This window comes from Canis lupus, chromosome 6 (genome assembly GCF_011100685.1).
Source record: "Canis lupus familiaris isolate Mischka breed German Shepherd chromosome 6, alternate assembly UU_Cfam_GSD_1.0, whole genome shotgun sequence".
NCBI classification, from domain to species: domain Eukaryota; kingdom Metazoa; phylum Chordata; class Mammalia; order Carnivora; family Canidae; genus Canis; species Canis lupus.
The window spans coordinates 11461993-11483298 of record NC_049227.1 but is presented as its reverse complement, the minus strand read 5'-3'; the positions used below and the strand labels follow the sequence as shown (position 1 = coordinate 11483298).

General features: G+C 41.1%; 1 protein-coding gene across 3 annotated transcripts in view; it reads left to right on the top strand.

The window, feature by feature from the left end:
- Positions 1–21306, top strand: part of LOC608989 (radial spoke head 10 homolog B) — a 58893-nt gene that overhangs the window by 10429 nt on the left and 27158 nt on the right. For 2 of the 3 annotated variants that reach the window (XM_038539471.1, XM_038539470.1), the window contains 8 exons: positions 883–951; positions 2635–2808; positions 4774–4859; positions 6169–6289; positions 13298–13474; positions 14389–14548; positions 15132–15253; positions 19222–19411. In XM_038539471.1, the coding sequence (XP_038395399.1) occupies positions 883–951; positions 2635–2808; positions 4774–4859; positions 6169–6289; positions 13298–13474; positions 14389–14548; positions 15132–15253; positions 19222–19411 (1099 nt within the window). The remainder of the gene's footprint in view (positions 1–882; positions 952–2634; positions 2809–4773; positions 4860–6168; positions 6290–13297; positions 13475–14388; positions 14549–15131; positions 15254–19221; positions 19412–21306) is intronic. The other variant, XM_038539472.1, reaches the window with a different exon arrangement.

The following is a 21306-nucleotide window of genomic DNA, read 5'->3' as shown; positions in this document are numbered from 1 at the left end:
CCTGGGGTGAGCCCACATTAACCCTTGCTGGTCAGTAAGGGCTGTCATTCTCCAGAGAAGCGTGGTCAAGAGGATAAGCAACATTACCTGGGGGATTTTTTTCAAAATGCAAGTTCTTGGGCCCCAACCCAGACCTGCTGATGAATCAGTCTCTGGGGTGGGCCCAGAAAATCTGTGTTTCCACAAACCCCAGGCGGCTCTGAAGCACAGTAGAATCTGAGAACCAGAGTTAGAGCACTGTTTACTCAGGGTGTGTCCCCAACACCCATCCCACATCTAACAAGGTGATTCTAAGGCAAAACTGGATGTATTCTTACCTTTCTTTTCTCTGATAGCATTTAGACATTCAGGTGTGCTAAGTTTTTAGTGATTAGTTTTATATGTTAACAGTACACACTAAATATAAATGGACTATACTGACAATAGTATATCATGTACATACATGAATATGTCCAAAGACACAGACACACCAACACCGATAAATCCTAGTAAGTAGCAATCGAGTAGTTGCTAATGTCCAGATAATGGTTTTCACCGGGTCTGTCTAGTTTATTTTTTATTTTTTTTAAATTTTTTGGGGTCTGTCTAGTTTAAATAATTTTTTAAAATCCTTGCATTTGGAAGTGCAAAACCAAAAGTGTATGAATTCTTTTGAACTACAGCATTTTTCACTGCTTAATTAGGAGAGGACGACACAGAGTGAATTTACAACTCATTTCACCACTGCATAGGACTGCATGGTGTACATTTTGGGGAATTTGGACAAGTATATTTATGCAAATGGAAAGGGGATAAGGCTCCATCCTAAGAACTAAAACCACAGTGGCAGCTGTTGTGTAGAATCAAAGACTGGTGCTAAGGGTTTGTTGTTCTGTTTTGAAGGGTATGTTTTCAGAAGGACTCATGCATGGACAAGGGACTTACGTTTGGGCTGATGGTCTGAAATATGAGGTAAAGCACATAATAGGTAATAGTTTTTAAACTGTAATTAATGAAACTTTTAATGTCCAGCTTCCCACAGTTAAACCCACTACTTTCATAAAAGTAATTCAGCACATGAGTTTAAGAAAGTCCATAGTACCAGAGAATATAGGCGAAAAGCCTTGTTACTGTACAGGCTCCTCTGTTGATCGTTACCCATTTCATCTGTAAATTCTAGAGGTCCCTGTGTGTTCTGTGCATGTACAGCACACATGCCTATATTTGGCCTTTCTTACTCTTTACAAATACAAATAGTTCATTATACATTCTCTTCTGTACCTTTATTTTTTTGGAGCTCAGACTGTAGCCATTCATCCAGCTTCACCTATTTTTACTGGCCACTTTTATCCCTTTTTTCAAGATGGGTTGTGGGTCTCAACCCATCTTGATGGTTTAAAGGAAATGTATATTTTTTAAATCAATAGCTGGAAGGCTATTCTAGATATTGCAGTTGCAGAGCTGCTAGTGATGGCATTTATAAGTGGTAATGAAAATAAGAGGGGGATCCCTGTGTGGCTCGGCGGTTTAGCGCCTGCCTTCGGCCCAGGGCCTGATCCTGGAGTCCCATGATCGAGTCCCATGTCGGGCTCCCTGCATGGAGCCTGCTTCTCCTTCTGCCTGTGTCTCTGCCTCTCTCTCTCTCTCTCTCTCTGTCTCTCATGAATAAATAAATAAAAATCTTAAAAAAAAAAAAGAAGACACATGCATGTAATGTACATATTCAAGTAGCAGCCAAGTGAGGGAAACAGACATGTTTGGGCCAGGTGGGCAGCTCACTGGGGCTGGACAGTGGGAGACAAGCACTCAGAGGCTCAGGGGAGCCTGAAGATCTGGTGCTTTGGGGCCAGCCTCTCCAGGGAAACTTTACCCGCAGCACCCTGCCTTCTAACCTGTGAGTTTCTGGAAGCTCTCAGGTGGGAATCCTTCCGGTAGGCATAGACCCTTCCATACCAGCTTAGATAGGAGGGTTGATGGACAGGATTTGGGCTGTCACAAAGGTACCTTCAGGGAGGTCAGCTAGCCTCATGCAATCTGGCCCATGGTCAGGCCAGGCCACCCTGTCCTCTTTCTTCTGCTGGCCGGATGCCTCTGGTGAGTTCATGTTCCTGAGAGAATCCAGTGGCTCAAGGCTGTGGTGCTTGGAACTGCGTGCTGCCCACTCAGCTGAAATCCTGGCCCCAAGCAGAGCAGATTCTCTAGAAGGCACCCACAGGGATGTGGTTGGCTGATGTGTCTGCAGAATATTTTGATGAACCACAAACATAAAGAAGAGTTTCCACCAGTTGATCACCAAGCCAGGCTAATCACTGGTGTCCCCTGAGGAGAACACTGGAACCCAGACTCTAAAGTTCCTAAGGCCAGGACAAAAACCAACACCTTTTCATGTTATCCATTTGCCTCTTGGAACCTTGTCTACACACAGCTTCCAGCTGTTTTATCCTGCTGGGGCTTCCACTCCGGGGAGGGGAGGGGAGAGAGGACAGGGTATGTTAGAGAAGGAAGGGGGAGGGTAGAAGCTGATGGCCGGGATACTCCACTGTTTCCACAGAGGAGAGACAGGAGCAGTGTGCAGTAGTCAAGGAGATGTTGCAAACCATCCATGGGATTAGGGGTCTCACAACTGCTTTTTCTCACTGAGCTTTCTTATCCTAGGGGGAGTTTGTGAAGAACATCCCCATGAACCATGGTGTGTACACGTGGCCAGATGGCAGCACCTATGAAGGAGAAGTGCTACACGGTGTGAGGCAGGGATTTGGTATGTTCAAATGTGGCACACACCCTGTGTCCTACATCGGCCACTGGTGTCACGGCAAGAGACATGGGAAGGTGGGTGAGGCGGCCACGTAACTTCTGCCCGTAGATAGGGTGAACAAATACAGGGGGTGGGAAATGGGGGGCTGTTGTAAAAGTATATTCAATTGTTGATTGATGTGAAATTCACAGCACGCAAAACTGACCAATCCAAAGTCAGCAGTTCCGTGGCATATAGTGCCCTCGTAGCCTTGTGAGACCCCCACCTCTGTCTAGCCCCAAAACCTTTTTGTCAGCACTCCAAAATAAAACCCTAGGCAGATATTTCCCATCCCGAACCCCAGCAGCCCCTGTCTGCCTTCTCTCTCTATGGGTCATCTATTCTGGTTGTTTCGTATAAATGAGACCCTACAATATATTACCTTTCATGTCTGGCTTCTTTCACTCAACATCATGTTTTTTTGAGATTCATCCATGTTGTAGGTACTTAATTCCTTTTGGTGACTGAATAATACTGCTCCAGTGTATGGATGGACCACATGCTGTTTATCTGTTCATCCTTTGATGGGTATTTGGGCTGTTTTCATCTTTTGGCTTCTGTGACTAGCACGGCTATGAATGGGTGTGTAAGGATGTATTGGGGTACTTGTTTTCAGTCTCTGGTGTATAAACCTAGGAGTGGAGTATGGTAACTGGGTGTTTAACATTGTCAGGAACCTTCAAACTGTTTTCCACAGCAGCAGGACCAGTTTATACTCTTTCCGGTAATGCACATTATATTCACTTTTAAGTCAAGGTTGCTCTTCCTGGCACTGCTATTTCCCTTCTGTATAGGATTATAAAATACCGTAGCCATGTTCTTGGAAAATGTAAGAAAAGAGTCTACCATTATAATCATCACTCTGCTCAGATTTAGACTGTTCTGTCAATTGTATTGTGTTTTCTTTTCCTCCTCCCCCCTCTCTCTTCCCTCCCCTCCCCTCCCTTCTCTTCTCCCCTCCTCTCCTCTCTCAGCTCATAGCAGTTCAGACTAGGATGGGGGTGGTGACTTCTAGACCATGGCACCTGGATGCAAGTCAGCTTGATGATGGGGAAGAAAAGAGAAAAATTGCACGCTTCCTCACACACACACACACACACACACACGCACGTGCAGTGAGATGAACCAGTGAATAAACAAGCAATCTGAGGCCATTTGGTGTAGATCCAAATACATGGTAGCTAGTACTATTCCCTAAGAGGAGTCACCAAAGAAAGGTTACTCCATGGTCACTTATACTCAGAAATAATACAATTTCACTTTATCACAGATAGAACCCATCTTTCTTTATACTCAGAGGCAGTAAAATAAGTATGATGATGAATGGATAGAACAAAAGTGGTTTGGGTACTGACATGGGATTCCTGAGTGGCTCAGTCAGTTTAAGCGTCTGACTCTAGATTTCAGCTCAGATCTAAGCATCTGACTCTAGATTTCAGCTCAGGTCATGATCTCAGGGTCCTGAGATCGAGCCCCATGTCAGGCTCCCACTGGGTATAGGTGGAGCCTGCTTGGGATTCTCTCCCTCTCTCCTTTTTGCACCTTCCTCCTGCTTGTGCAAGCACTCACTCGCTCCCTCTCTCTCTTTCCCTCCGTCCCTCTCTCTCTCTCAAAAAAAAGAGCAGGGAGCGGGACTGACCTTTACTTGTACAGAAGGATCTACCGCTCACTTTAGGTAACAACAGAACAGGATTGTTTAGGTACTCATCTGACTCAAAGTTACCAAGTAAATGGATAGACCGAATATAATGGATGTGGTCATTCCACACCTTACTGTGATACCTCATCATTAGGGAGTAATTGATCTGTGATGTGATGGCTACTTTACCATATCCTTGATTACAAAACAGAGACCTACCACGGGTTAGGTGTCTTGCCCATGTATGACATTGACTTCCATGGGGTTAGATTCCTTAAATTCATGTACTTTTTAATCTTTACCTTTAATAAACATTTGTTTTATGAGGCTTGATATTTTTTAATGATATTATTTGTTTTAGGGCTCTATTTATTACAATCAAGAGGGTACCTCCTGGTACGAGGGGGACTGGGTACACAACATCAAAAACGGCTGGGGGATAAGATGGTAGGTATCGCTGCTGCCACACGTGGGGTGTGGGTGAAACATGTGTTTGGGGGCCCAAATAATTTTCACTTAGGTGACTTAAAGATAAGGTGCAGAGGGGCGCCTGAATGGCGTAGTCTGTTGAATGACCAACTCTTTTTTTTTTTTTTTTAAATTTTTATTTATTTATGATAGTCACACAGAGAGAGAGAGAGAGAGAGAGAGGCAGAGACACAGGCAGAGGGAGAAGCAGGCTCCATGCACCGGGAGCCCGATGTGGGATTCGATCCCGGGTCTCCAGGATCACGCCCTGGGCCAAAGGCAGGCGCTAAACCGCTGCGCCACCCAGGAATCCCGAATGACCAACTCTTGATTTTGGCTTGGGTCATGGTCTTGGGGTGATAGGATCAGGCTCCACATCAGGCTCTGCACTGGGCATGGAGCTTGCTTAAGATTCTGTCTCCCTCTCCCTCCCCCACCCCAGCTCATACACGTGCTCTCTCTAAAATAAAATAAAATCTTAAAAAAAAAAGATAGGGTATAGAAATTCCAGGGAACACATTTCCTATATAAGCAGGGTAGAATATCTAAATTCACCCCAATATAATCTCCATAGTGATGAAAACATTCAATGGAAAATTTAGAGAAACATTATATTAAGTGAGGTTTAATCATACAATTTCACTTTATCACAGGTAGAACCCATCTTTCTTTGTTCTCCATTAATCACAGATATCTATTTCTGTATGTTTTCAGAAGACTCTTGACATGTTTCTTTGATTTTGGATCAAGCTGATAGAGTCAAATATTTTAAGGACTGGAATATTCGGGGGAGAAATGTTAAGTAATAATGATTCCATAGGGAGTTAGCTTTAAAAGACTTAAAATCCCTGTTCTTATCTACTTTATCACCTTATTAAATGATCAGAGGATTTAATAAAGTGGTTTATCCTACTCCTAAGATGATTATTTTTACTGACCACATGCCTATCCATTGAATTTAAGAAGACTGTATGGGCACAAGGGTTGGATTTTTCAAAGGTGTTTAGAGAAGTTTTTTTTTTTTAAGATTTGTATTTATTTATTTGAGGAAGAGAGAGAAGGATAGAGAGAAAGAGAATGATCAGTGATGAGGGGCAGAGAGGGAGGCAAAAGCAGACTCCCTGCTGAGCAGGGAGCCCAGAACCCTGAGATCCTGACCTGAGCCGAAGGCAGACACTTCACCAACTGAGCTACCCAGGCACCTGTAGAGAAGTTTAAAAGTCTTCCTAAAGATAAGTATAGTATGTAAAATAACTGACTGTTTTCCGTTTTTTTTTTCTTGTCCCAGTTACAAATCTGGAAACATATATGAAGGTCAGTGGGAAAACAACATGCGCCATGGAGAAGGCAGGATGCGGTGGCTGACAGCCAATGAGGAGTACACGGGTCAGTGGGAGAAGGGGATCCAGGTACTGTGCCAGCTGGTGTGACCGGAACACATCCCCACGGGGGCACTGATCTTCAGCGCATGTGTCACTCCATATATCATCTGGTGACCTAAAACTTAAGCTCTGTGAAATATAGAAACCCGAAGTATGATTTACTTGTCCAAACCATCTTTTTTTTTTTTTTTTAAAGTACATTTTATCATTTAGGTTCCTCTGAAGGTCTTATGCATACCAGTGAGGTCATGGCATTGGCAAATCCATCATTCCCACAGCTCACATGTGGACCAAAACAGTTCTTTGTACCTTAGAAGCAATGTATTTCCCGCACAGAACAGAAAGGCTTTATTGATGTGGTTAATTTCATATGGTTTATATAGTTAGGATTTTCTAATAATAACTGCATATTAATCTGGTAATTGGGAGCCTTGCTAAGAAAGCTTTGTCTGTTTTTCTCACTTGTATGCTTTTTCTTATCCTCCTTTGCACTGGCTCAGACCTCTTGGTGTGGTTGGTACTGAGTGGAGAGAGCAGCCAGCCTTGCACTTTGCCTGAGCCCTAGCGGACAGCACTCGGTCCTTGAGTGATGTTTGCTGTGGGGTTTTCATGGGTGTTCTTGATCAGGCCAAGGAAACTCTCTAATCTTAATTTGCTTATAATTTTTATCATGAATGGATATGAAGTTTGTCTAATGCTTTTTCTTTTTTTTTAAAGATTTTATTTATTAATGACACATAGGGAGAAGCAGAGACACAGGCAGAAGGAGAAGCAGGCTCTATGCAGGGAGCCTGATGTGGGACCTTATCCTGGGACTCCGGGATCACATCCTGAGCCAAAAGCAGCCGCTCAACTGCTGAGGCACTCAGGGGTCCCATCTCATGCTTTTTTCTGCCTCTAGTTAGATAATCATGTGGTTTTTCTTTTCCAGTCTGTTGTTAATGTTGAATTACATTGATTGATTTTCTTTCTTTATTTTTTTAGGGGCGCCTGACTACTCAGTCAGTTAAGTGGCTGCCTTCGGCTCAGGTCTTGATCCCAGGGTTCTGGGATCAAGTCCCACGTCAGGCTCTCTGCTCTGCAGGGAGCCTGCCTCTCCCTCTGCCTGTGCATCTGCCTCTCTCTGTGTGTCTCTCATGAATAAATAAATAAAATCTTTAAAAAAGAATCCATTTCTTGCTTTGACTCTGTCTTTCCCCCACCTTTGCTTGTTTCTTAAATTCCACATATGAGTGAAATCATGGTATTTGTCTTTCTCTATTTGACTTATTTCACTTAGCATTATAGTCTCCAGCTCCATCCATGTTGTTACAAATGGCAAGATTTCATTCTTTTTTTAAAATTTTATTTATCCATTCATGAGAAACAGAGAGAGAGAGGCAGAGACACAGGCAGAGGGAGAAGCAGGCTCCATGCAGGGAGCCTGACGTGGGACTCGAGCCCCGGTCTCCAGGATCACACTCTGGGCCGAAGGTGATGCTAAACCGCTGAGCCACCCAGGGATCCCCTCATTGTGGTTTTGATTTGTATTTCCCTGATGATAAGTGATGGGCATTTTTTTTCATATGTCTGTTGGTCATCTGGATGTCTTCTTTGGGAAAATATCTATTCATGTGTTCTGCCCATTTTTTATCTGGATTATTTGGCTTGTTTTGGGTGTTGAGTTTTATAAGTTCTGCATGTACTTTGGATACTAACCCTTTATCAAATGAGTAATTTGCAAATTTCTTCTCCCATTCTGGAGGTTATTTTTTAGTTTATTGATTGTTTTCTTCACTGTGCAAAAGCTTTTTATTTTGATGAAATCCCAATAGTTTATTTTGTTTCCCTTGCCTCAGGAGACCTATCTAGTAAGGACTTTCTATGGGTGCTGTCAAAGAGGTTACTACCTGTGTTCTCTTGTAGAATTTTTAGGATTTCAGATTTTACATTTAGGTCTTTAATCCATTTTGAATTTATTTTTGTGGTGATCTAAGAAGTGGTCCATTTTCATTCTTTTGCACATAGCTCTCCAGTTTTCCTGACAACATTTGTTGAAGAGATTTTTTTCCCCCCACTGGATGTTCTTTCCTGCTTTGTTGAAGATTAATTGGCTGTGGGACACCTGGGTGGCTCAGTGGTTAAGTGTCTGCCTTTGGCTCAGGGTATGATCCTAGGATTCCAGGATCAAGTCCTACATTGGACTCCCCACAGGGAGCCTGTTTCTCCCTCTGCCTGTGTCTCCGCCTCTGTGTGTGTGTGTGTGTGTGTGTCTCTCATGAATGAAAAAATAAAATCTTTTTTAAAAAAAGATTAATTGGCTGTATGACTGTGGGTTTTTTTCTGGATTTGCTGTTCTGTTCCATTCATCTGTCTCTATTTTTGTGATGGTACCAAACTGTTTTGATCACTACAGCTTTGTAATATAACCTGAAGTCCAGAATTGTGATGCCTCTAACTCTGCTTTTCTTTTTCAAGATTGCTTTGGCTATTTGAGGTCTTTCATGGTTCCATGCAAATTTTAGGATTCTTCTAATTCTGTGAAAAATACTGTTGATATCTCGATAGGGATTGCATTAAATGTGTAGATGGCTTTGGATAATATAGACATTTTACCAGTGTTTGATCTTCCAATCCATGAGCATGGAATGCCTTTCCATTTCTTTGTGGCCTCTTCCGTTTCTTTCAGAAGTGTTCTATAGTTTTCAGAATATAGGTCTTTCACTTCTTTGGTTGAGTTTATTCTTAGGTATCTAATTATTTTTGCAGTTGTAAATGGGTTTTCTGACTTTCTCTTTCTGCTGCTTCATTATTGGTGTATAGAAATGCAGCTTATTTCTATAGGTTGATTTTGTGTCCTGTGACTTCACTGAATTTGTGTATCAGTTCTAGCAATTTTTTGGTGGAGTCTTTCAGGTTTTCTATATTGAGTATCATGTCATCTGCAAATGGCAAATGTTTCACTTTTTCATGGTAAGAGTGGACTTGTGTGTCTTGTCCTATAGGAAAAGCTCTGTTTTTCCCCAATAAGGATGATATTAGCTGTGATTTTTTTTCCCCATATGGCCTTTATTATGTTGAGCTATGTTCCCTCTAAACCTACTTTGTTGAGGGTTTTATCATGAATGGATGTTGTACTTTGTCAAATGCTTTTTCTGCACCTACTGAAATGATAATGTGGTTCTCATCCTTTCTTCTATTGATGTGGTGTATAACATTGATTTGTGAATATTGAACCACCCTGGCAACATAGGAATAAATCTCACTTGATTGCAGTGAATGAGGTTATACTTTTTTTTTATTTTTTATATATTTTTTTGAGGTTATACTTTTTTAAAGAGAGAGAGAGAGTAGCGTGTGGGTGGGACACAGGGAGTTGTTGACAGAGAGAGAGAATCCTCCTAAGCAGGCTCCACACTCAGCACAGAGCCCAACATGCAGCTCAATCTCATGGCCCTGAGATCACGACCTGAGCTAAAACCAAGAGTTGGATGCTTAACCAATTAAGCCACCCAGGCACCCCTGTCTGTTTATTCTTGAGTAAGTTTTAGAGGTTTGTATTATTGAAGGAATTTGCCGATTTCATAGAAATTTGTTGGTACAAGGCTGTTCATAATAGTCTCTCAGGATTCTTGTAATATATACTATATGGGATCTATAGTATTGTTTCCTATTTCTTTCAGTACCAGTTATCTATGTTTTCTCTGTTTTCTTCAGTCTTGCTAGAGGTGTATCCATATCATGAAATTCTCTAAGAGCCAGTCTTATTTATTTTCTCTTGAGTTTTTCCAGTCTTTAACTTGATACCTACTCTTTGTTATTACCTTCCTTCTGCATGCTTTGGGTTTAATATTCTCTTCTTTTACTTGAGTTATAGGATGGAAGCTTTATTGACTTGAGACATTTCTTCTTTTCAAACATAAGCATTAAATACTAAATTTTTCCTCTTAGCACTGCTTTCTCCAAATTCCATTAATTCTTTTTTTTTTAGGATTATTTATTTGTTCCTGAGAGACCAAGAGAGAGAGGCAGAGACATAGGCAGATCCTAGGACCCTGAGATCATGACCTGAGCCAACCACTGAGATACCCAGGCGCCCCTGCATCCCACTAATTCTGATATATTTTAATTTTTGTTCAGTTCAAAATATTTTCTAATTTCCCTATGACTTCTCTTGGGTGTATTATTTTGACATATGTCATTTAATTTCCAAATAGTTGGAGATTTTTCCAAATATCCTTTTGTAGTTGATTTTTTGGTGTAATTCTCCTGTGGTCAGAGTACATATTTTGTATGATGACATTTCTTTTTTTTATTAGAGTTTAATTTGCCAACATATAGCATATTACCCAATGCTCATCCCATCAAGTACCCCCTCAGTGCCCATCACCCAGTCACCCCCACCCCCCGCCCACCTCCCTTTCCACCACCCTTTGTTCGTTTCCCAGAGTTAGGAGTCTCTCATGTTCTGTCTCCCTCACTGATATTTCCCACTCATTTTCTCTCCTTTCCCCTTTATTCCATTTCACTATTTTTTATATTCCCCAAATGAATGAGACCATATGTTTGTCCTTCTCCAACTGACTTACTTCACTCAGCATAATACCCTCCAGTTCCATCCATGTCGAAGCAAATGGTGGGTATTTGTTGTTTTTCTTTTCTTTTCTTTCTTTTCTTTTCTTCTTTTCTTTTCTTCTTTTCTTTTCTTTTCTTTTTTATTTATTTATTTATTTTTCTTTTCTTTTTTTTTTTTTTTTGGTATTTGTCATTTCTAATGGCGAGTAATATTCCACTGTATACATAGACCACATCTTCTTTATCCATTCATCTTTCGATGGACACTGAGGCTCCTTCCACAGTTTGGCTATTGTGGATATTGCTGCTATAAACATTGGGGTGCAGGTGTTCTGGCATTTCATTGCATATGATGACATTTCTTTTAAATATGTCATGGTTTATTTGGGCCTCAGGATATGGTCTGTCTTGTTAAGTGTTATATGTATTTCTGCTTTTGTTGAACGGAGTGTTCTATGGATGCCAATTAGATCACACTGGTAGTATTGTTCAGCTTTCCATATCACATTACTCATTTTCTGTCTACTTTTTCTTTTTTTTTTAATTTTTTTAAAATTTTTTTTATTTATGATAGTCACAGAGAGAGAGAGAGAGAGAGAGAGAGAGGCAGAGACATAGGCAGAGGGAGAAGCAGGCTCCATGCACCAGGAGCCCAATGTGGGATTCGATCCTGGGTCTCCAGGATCGTGCCCTGGACCAAAGGCAGGTGCTAAACCGCCGCGCCACCCAGGGTTCCCCTGTCTACTTTTTCTACCCATTTCTTTTTTCTTTTTTTTTTTTTTAAAGATTTATTTATTTATTTATGAGAGAGAGAGAGAGAGAGAGAGAGAGGCAGAGACACAGGAGGAGGGAGAAGCAGGCTCCACGCCGGGAGCCCGACACGGAACTCGATCCCGGGACTCCAGGACCGCGCCCTGGGCCAAAGGCAGGCGCCAAACCGCTGAGCCACCCAGGGATCCCCTCTACCCATTTCTGAGAAGAGTGGTGAAGAGTCCAAGTATAGATTCATCTATTTCTTTCAAATCCATCAATTTTTGCATCATACATTTTTAAGTTCTGTTGTTAGGCATGTACATGTTTAGGACTGTTATGTCTTCTGGGTAAATTGACCATTTTTATCATCTGGTCATGTCCCTCTTTAGTCCTGATCATTTCTCTTCCTCTGAAGTCTTTCTCTGGTGTGAATATAGCCACTCCAGCTTTCTTTTTATCTTTTTAATTTTAATTGTGGTAAAATACACATAACTGAAAATTTATCATCTTAACCATTTTTAAGTGTCCAGTTTAGGGGCATCCACCCCCACCATCATCTTCAGAACTCTTTTCATCTCCTCAGGCTGGGACTCTGTCCCCATCACTCACTCACACCCCTTCTCCCAGCCCCCTCCTCCACCCCTGGCGCCCACCATTTATTTTCCTGCCCCTATGAATCTGACTCCCTTAGATATCTCATATAAATAGAATTATATAGTATTTATTCTTTTGCAACTGGTTTATTTCACTTAACATCGTGTCTTCACGGTTCATCCATCTTATCCATCTTATTTTTAAGGCTGAATAATATTCTGTTGTATGTTTGTATCATCCATTTGTTTATGTGTTCATCCATTGATGAACACTTGGGTTGCTTTCACCTTTTGGTTATTGTAATAATGCTGTTATGAACATGAGTGCACAAGTATTTGTTTGATTCCTCGCTTTCAATTCTTTTCAGCATATACCCAGAAGTTCTAGGAAGATATATACAGAGTCATCCCATTGTGAAAAAATTGTGTCTTTCTATGTGTTCTATGTACGTATGTGTAATACATTGACTCACTACATACAACTGCATGTGCCTGGGGAAAATACAGATGAATTCTCAAACTCTCAAGTAGTGGTTATCTCTGCTAAGTGGGATTGAAGAGGGAGCATTTTTTTTTTTTAATGAGGCTGTATGTAAAAATAAATAAAATTTAAGGTAACGATTTATCAGTATCAAGTCAGGCATTTTATATATACTATATTCAGTCTTTATATCCAACCTGCAGGATAAGTGTTATTTTCATTTTATGGATGAAACCCAGAGGGCTTAAATAATTTGCCTTACGTCAAAAGGCTGGTTAGTAAGTAGATGACACAGAGGCTGAACCCAAATCTGTGTGACTCTAAAATCCATGTTCTTTGTCCTTTGAAGTGAGTCATTGTATTTGATCTATTGACTGAATTTTATTTTAATTTTAAAAGATTTTATTTATTTATTAGAAAGCAAGAAAGTGCAAGTAGAGGGAGGAAGAGGTATAAGCAGATTCTGTGCTGAGCTCAGAGCCTGACGTGGGGTTCCATCTCATGACCCTGAGATCATGACCTGAGCCCAAATTAAGAGTTGGAAGCTTAACAGACTGAGCCACCCAGGTGCCCCTATTGAGTGAATTTTAAATGGATTCAGGTAAAAAGAGGAAATATTTGAGTATTTCCCATGGAAATTTGTTTTGTTTTCAGAATGGCTTTGGAACACACTCATGGTTTCTAAAGAGAATCCCCAACTCCCAATACCCTTTAAGAAATGAATACATAGGAGAGTTTGTGAATGGATATCGTCATGGCCATGGAAAGTTTTACTATGCCAGTGGAGCCATCTATGAAGGAGAATGGGTGTCCAATAAAAAACATGGCATGGTAAGTGCAGACGTGTGAAGAGCACATTTTAAAGATTTTGTGAAGCAACTGGAATACCATAAAAAGCATGTCATTCTTTGGTAAAGTGCATAATCCATTTTTGCATAGGATAACTTACTGTTTTATTAAAATGATTACATGAAATTTAAAACAACTTTCAACATAACATCAGTATCCTATATATTTAGAAGATATTTACTTAGTTTATGTTATGTACATAGATATGTGTGTTAGGGTGGTTTTGTTCACAAGTAACGGAAAATCTAGCTTACTCATCCACAAACAATAAAGAATAAATTGGTGTTTTTCTTTCTTTTTTTCAATAAATTGGTTTCAGGGTTGGTTTGATTCAGCAATGCAGTGATGTCAGGAGTTTTCTTCCATTTACCCATGATGTCTGCTACCATGTTGTCAGCTTTACCCTTAGGCTGCCCCTCCCTCATGACCACAAGATGGATGCTGTGGTTCCAGGCTTCACATCCACATACCACACTAAGTAGAAGGAGAGAAGAAACTCTCTTCTGAGAAGCTTTCCACAAATATCTTCAGTGTGGCTGAGCTGACTTGGGTCATTTACTTACCTCTCGATCAGACTGACTGTTGGCCTGTGTTGGACAAATAGCTAGAGAGCTGCTATTTGGTGATGGGCACTCTGCTAGTCATTAGTATAGTTTAATAAGGCACCTTCTGTGACCTAGAGGTAGCTGAGGAGAGGTTGTGGGACAGACAGAGGAGGAGGAGGAGGAAGAGAGAGGATTCACACAGTGACTCGAGAATCTAGGAGCCTGATTCTATGTGAGCTAAGTGCATGCCTTAAAAACAAAAAACTCCAAAACAAAACTCCAAATCCTTGAAAATGGTACAGAAGTAGATTAGCAGTGGTTTTCCTGAACTGTAAATCTTTCTATCTGCAGGGCCAATTAACTTTCAAGAACGGGCGTGTGTATAACGGTGCATTTTCCAACGACCACATAGTGGAGTTTCCAAATCTTGAAGTTGAGTTCTTAAGTCACCTGGACCTGTCTTCAGAGTCTTCCATCAAGAGCCAATACACTGGATCCTCCATCAGTGCTGGTAGGGGGTGTGCACCTGTCAGATGCATGCAAATTAATTTAAATTATCAATAGAATCTACTCATCAAGACACACTGAATATTTCAGAAAACAGAAGTTTCTGTTTGTGGGGGTGCGCCTGGGTGGCTCAGTCCGTTGAGTGTCTGCCTTTGACTCAGGTCACGATCTCAGTGTCCTGGGATTGAGGCTGGGATCAGGCTCCCCGCTCTGCAAGGAGTCTGCTTCTCCCTTTCCCTCTGCCCGTCTGCCCTGCTTGTTTGTGTGCTCCATCTCAAATAAAATAAATAAATAAATCTTTTTTTTTTTTTAAAGATGTTTCTGGGGGAGAAACTGCTTTCTTAGTAGGTTTTTGAAATACTTTTCTTTTTTTTTTCTTTTTTTTTTTTTTTTTTTTGAAATACTTTTATATCCCACTTTGGTGGAAAATAATTTTGACCTAACATTGAAAACAATTTTTTTAACTTCCAAAAGCATTTTATTTTCTTTTTCCAAAAGCATTTTAATTTGCTAGGTGCAGTGGTAACATTGACAACTTTTAACATTGCTTTTCACCATTATCCCCTCTATTTGCCTTTATTTGCTAGAAATTATCAGAAAGCTCGATAGCAGTGAAAGTATCTCTGTGTTAGGATCAAGCATTGAACTGAATCTCAGTTTGCTGCTGAGTATGTACCCTGAGAAAGATCAAGCAGAGGAAAAGAAGCAGGTAAAAACCTTTCATATTGTTATACATTTATATTTTAAGCTTAAATATCAACAGTCTCCACAGTCTTGGGAAAATATAGCCTTAGGGTAGCTGTCCTGTGTGTCTTTCATAAGCCAATAGATGCTTTGTGTACCATCCCATTTAATTTGCAAGGCAGCCCTAGTGAAGAGGCTTTGTGAGTAAACAGAAGCCTAGATAGAAGGACTCAGTGAATTAACTAGGCCCAAGTCATCCTCACCTCCAGCTTTGGTCTGAAGGCCAGGGCTGTGGCACCCCAACTACAGGACATTAATTCTGCTGTGAATTATTATGGGCTGCTGGGATTTGAAAGAACTTTAAACTCCTAAAAATCATTAGAAATCTAGAAATCCGGGCAGCCCGGGTGGCTCAGTGGTTTAGCACCTGCCTTCGGCCCGGGGCATGATCCTGTAGACCCAGGATCAAGTCCCACGTTTGGCTCCCTGCGTGGAGCCTGCTTCTCCCTCTGCCTGTGTCTCTGCCTCTCTCTCTCTCTCTGTCTTTCTCTCTCTCTCTGTCTTTCATGAATGGATGAATAAAATCTTTAAAGAAAAAGAAATCTAGAAATACTAAGAGACAGGGAAAATTATGTGTACGCAGACTTCATTTGATTAACATCTGGAAAATCCCATCCACCAAATTACATGTTAGTATCACGATCCCTGCTTTGACTGGGGTTTGGTATGATTCTTCTGTGAAACCATTGTTGAAGATATTGCTTGCTACAAGAGAACCAGTGGTACCTCGAAATTGCAAGGTGTGTGCCCCTTTGCTCTTCCTCTTTCTTGTCTCCTCTGGCCCCAGTTCTGTGGGTCTCAAAAACGATGACTCTCCATCCCCCATACTCCCCTCTTCTTGTCCCGGCCAATGTTGTAATTCAGGCTACAGACATCATTCACTTCATCTGCTGCCAGATTCTTGTTAAAAATAAGAACCTTGGGGCACCTGGATGGCTCAGTCAGTTAAGCGGCTGCCTTCAGCTCAGGTCATGATCCTAGGGTCCTGGGATTGAGCCCCATGTGGGGTTCCCCATTCAGCGGCAGTCTGCTTCTCCTGCTGCTCCCCCTCCTCATGTTCTCTCTCTCTCACTCACTCACTCTCTCAAGTAAATAAATAAAATCTTTTTAAAAAGCTAAAACAAAACTTCTCTGATATTCTCTTTGTTATGAAAATAGTACACAATACATGTAGAAAATTTAGAAAAAAATGCAGATAAGAGTTATGGAAATAGTACACGATACTTGTAGAAAATTTAGAAAAATGCAGATAAGAGTTATGGAAATAGTACACGATACTTGTAGAAAATTTAGAAAAATGCAGATAAGAGTTATGAAAATAGTACACGATACTTGTAGAAAATTTAGAAAAATGCAGATAGGAAAAAAATGGAAGAGAATCTCCACCCAGACAAAATCTGGTGACCATCTTTCCAGTTTTGTTCTGAGCAAACATAATTAGAATTGGAGCATTCTGCTCATATAATCTCTTTTTTGTGTGTGTATTTAATCATAGCTCTTCAGTGCCATTAAATATTCTCCTACAATATAATTTTAGGTGAATAAATGAACATGCATTGATTCACTCCAAAAGGAGTGGTATCCTTATAGTTTTTTTTTTTTTCTCTCTCCCCCCTTTCTTTCTTTTTTGGTTTACATATGTATCATTCAGTTTCCACTTTAGAGTTCTTCCCATGACAAAACAGGTAAACAACTACAAGTTTAAAAATAATATTGACTATTTTATGATTATAAAAGCACATGCTCTTTATAGAAAATTCAATTATAGAAAATAGGACCTAGGAAATGAAAAAAATCTGTAACTTGACATTTTAGAAATGCCTCTAAAAATGTCTAATGGTTACATGGTATTTCATAATATAGACATATTACAATCTAGTTAGGGAAACTTCTTTTTTTTTTTTTTTCTGAACCTTTTGAGAGGACTTGAGCCCTACAGAAGAGCTGCACAAGCGAGGTTTCTGCATCCCTGCCACTAGCTCCTTGGCACATGAGCATCTCCCATCGCTGCAGATTGGAGACTGAAGCTGAGACATGGGCCTCGCTTGCCACCAAAACTAAGCCATGGATTTTAATTGAATTTCACTTTTTCTCGCAGTGCTCCTTCTCTGTCGCAGGATCCCACCCCAGGCCCCACGCCGCATGCAGCAGTCACATCTCTTTAAGTTCCTCCGTCTGTGACGGAGCCTCTGCCTTCCATGGTACTCCGTGGCCTCCAGAGCTTGGAAGATTCTCGCTCGCTTACTATGAAGAATGTCCCTCCATGTGGGCTTATCTGCTGTGTTTGTTATATGTATTCGTTATTGTTATTGGATCATTTTGTCAAGATGCAGTATCTTTTTTCGAGCAGGGATTCTGGACAAGCTCTCTTGCCCTTCTAGCTCTGGCCTCTTCCATCAGGTAGTTGCCTTGGCTACCCATGTCCTGTTCCTGAGTGTATATTCAGAACCACCTCGGATCTGATATCAGCCTCTTGCCAACCTGCCCCTGTCAATCTCCCTCCTCCTTACCCTGCACTCACATGGTAATAATGGCCAGCATGTACACAGGAATATGCGCTGGGCATGTTTCCAAACACCTTTATTTTGGTAAATCCCCCCAACAGCTTATGGGGCTGGAACTGTGGTTGTCCCCCTTTGCCAGTGAGGCAGCTGGGGCAGAGAGCAGGGATACCCTTTATCCAGGTCAGGCAGCTTTCCTGGAATTCCAAAAGCACCTCAACCTCTCTGCTTCCCCCCACCCCAGCTTCCACTGGGGGGTGGGGGCTGATGTCTGTGAAGGTCTCATTTTTTTCTGTGCTATGAGGCTCAGTTCAAGTACAGCATCCTCCAGGGAACTTCCTTGGGATCCACCTGTCCATTCTCCATGGCTCTGTTCTACCAGTGGCACTTCCTTATGGTGTCTTTCCCAGGTTTTAAGCTTCATGAAGAAAATTCTGTGCTTACTCTAGAACAGTGCTTTAGATAGGGCAGTCTATATATGTTTATCCAATTGAATTAAAATTTTAAAAGCAGGGATTAATGCTAAGAAGAATCAGATGCCTGATGCAACTGCCCAGGTGGGACTCTTCCATCTCCTTGGGGGCCCCAAACACCAGTCCTCACATTTCCTGAATATTTCATTTGGGAGGGAGAGGCAGAGTGTAAGTGGTTTTGGAGAACAGGGCACTGCATATGCTGCAGGGTTACATGTATGGGGAAGTCAAGGTAGCATAAGGGTATTGAGAGTTGGGGAAAATTATAGAAGGTGATTGGGGACAGAGAGGGAGGTTAGTAATGAGTATGAGTATCTTCTATTTCAGACTTTCAGCAGGAAGTATGATGTTAGTTGCATGTTTTAAATCAACCAAGGCTGGGTGTCTCAGTCAGTTGGGTGTCCGACTCTTGATCTCAGCTCAGGTCTCGATCTTATGGTTGTGCATTCCAGCCCCACGTGAGGATCCATGTTGGGTGTGGAGTCTACTAAACAACCAACCCACCAACCAACCAACCAACCAACCAAGCTGGTTGAACCAGCCTTGCGATCCCAGGATAAACCCCACTTGGTGTTGACTTATTATTTGTTTTATAAATTGCTAGATTTCATATACTCCTATTTTCTTGAGGATTTTTGTGTCTGTTTTCATGAAAGATACTGCTTTGTAGACTAGAGGATTTTATTGCTGCCCATTCAAATAGGATGCTACCACATAGCAGTATGAAAGCAATTCCATTGTACTGATAACAGCACTTTTTAAAAATGTTATTCAGAAAATGCATTTTATTAACTGGAGATGAGTGGAGAAAATATAACATTTGTTGAGCTCTTACAGTGATAAGAGTTAAATGCTATTACTTCACATATGTTATCCCATTTAATTTACAAAACGTGTTGTTTCTTTTGCTTTTGTTCTTATTAGGCAAGATTAAGACATGCATGGTTTTTTCTTTGTAGGTAGAATATGCTGTCTTAAGAAATATCACAGAATTGAGAAGAATCTATTGCTTCTACAGCAGCCTAGGATGTGATTGCTCTCTGGATAATACCTTCCTGATGACAAAGCTTCACTTCTGGAGGTTTCTAAAAGACTGCAAATTTCATCACCATAATATAACTCTTGCTGATATGGACAGGGTATTAAGTAGTGAGTATTCCAGATCACATCTTTTGTGTTTTTTTAATTAAGATTTTATTTATTTATTTGAGAGAGAGAGCGAGAGAGAGCGAGCATGAGTGGGGAGAGGAGCAGAGGGAGAAGCAGACTTCCTGCTGAGCTTGGAGCCCAAGACGGGGCTTGACATGGGGCTTGATCCCAGACCCTGAGATCATGACCTGACCTGAAGTCAGATGCTTAACTGACTGAGCCACCCAGGTACCCCAACATCTTTTGGTTTAAACGGTAGTATAACATCATGTCACCATGAAACCAGTCAGAAAATGTGGAGGGAGTGAGGAAGACAGATCTTGGGAGAGGTGTTCCAGAAATCAACACATGGTTGTCTTCCCAAGGTGCTTAAAATGTACTTGAGACAATTTTGTGAAATAATGGCAGCAGTGAAAGATTATCTACAGCAGGGCCTATGGGCTGAATCCAGCCTCCTGCCTGTTCCCATAAGTAAAGTTTTATTGGAACACAGCCATGCCCATTTTCTCATGCACTGTCTGTGGCTGTTTTTGTCCTATGATACCAGAACTGAGGGGTTGTGACAGAGATTGTGTGGCCTACAAAGCATAAAATATGTACTGTCTGGCTCTTGACAGATAAGTTTGCCTGCCCCTGATCTGTAAAACCCACTAAAATCGTGAGGTCAGAAACAGAGAGGATTAAGGAGGGCTTGTCATAGCCGAGAAAACACTTTAGGTTGTCTTGGGCTTGGGCTTGATTTCAAATGAGAAAGTTCATGTGATAAACTTAATACCTTTGAAGATTTTACTCCTTACAGTTGAATTCTGAGAAGCAGGCCTTGAAAACCTCAAATTATCTACCTGAAAAATAAAATATTAGAACTAATACCTATTTACCTGAAATGTAAGTGTTTGACACAGATTTAGAATCTATTTAGAATTAGAATCATCGGGATCCCTGGGTGGCTCAGCAGTTTAGTGTCTGCCTTCTGCTCAGAGCATGATCCCAGAGTCCCAGGATCAAGTCCCACATGGGGCTCCCTGCATGGAGCCTGCTTCTCCCTCTGCCTGTGTATCTGCCTCTCTCTGTGTGTCTTCATGAATAAATAAATAAAATCTTAAAAAAAAATTAGAATCATCAATCACATGTGGCTCAGACCACTTTGAAAAAACACTGGCACACGGTATCTTGTAAGTTTCTTGAGCAGTGACCAGATCGAGATCTTTTGAGTGGTACTTAAGTTTTAAGTGGGTGTGTATATGCTGCTCATTGGTATTTACTAGCAAAAAAGATACTCCGTCAAACTCAGTTCTTTGTATTGCATACCAGGAGCAAAATAAAAAATAGAAGGCTTTAGAAAATACTAGGCATCAAAAATGAAATCTTGATATTTGCAACAAATATGGATAGACCTTAAGAGTGTTTTGCTAGGTGAAGTAAGTCGGACAGAGAAATACAAAGAGTGTATGATTGAACTTATAAATGGAACCTAAACAAGAAGGTCACAGATATAGAGAACAGGCTGGTGGTTGCCAGAGTGGGGAGGGGTGGATGAGATGGGTGAAAGGGGGGGTCAAAAGATACAAACTTCCAGCTATAAAATAAACGTGTCACAGAGGCTGTGACTATAGTTAAAAATACGGTGTTACATGTGAAAGTTACTAAGAGGGGGTGCCTGGGTAGCTCTGTTGGTTAAGCTTCTTCCTTCTGCTCAGGTCATGATCTCAGGGTCCTGGGATCAAGTCCCATGTCGGGCTTCCTGCTCAGTGGGGAGCCTGCTTCTCCCTCTCCCTCTACTTCCCCTGCTCCTGCTCTCTCTCTCTCACTCACTCTCTCTCTCTCAAAAAATTGAATCTTAAAAAAAAAAAAAAAGAATAGTTGCTAAGAGGGTAAATCTTAAAAGTCCTCATGGC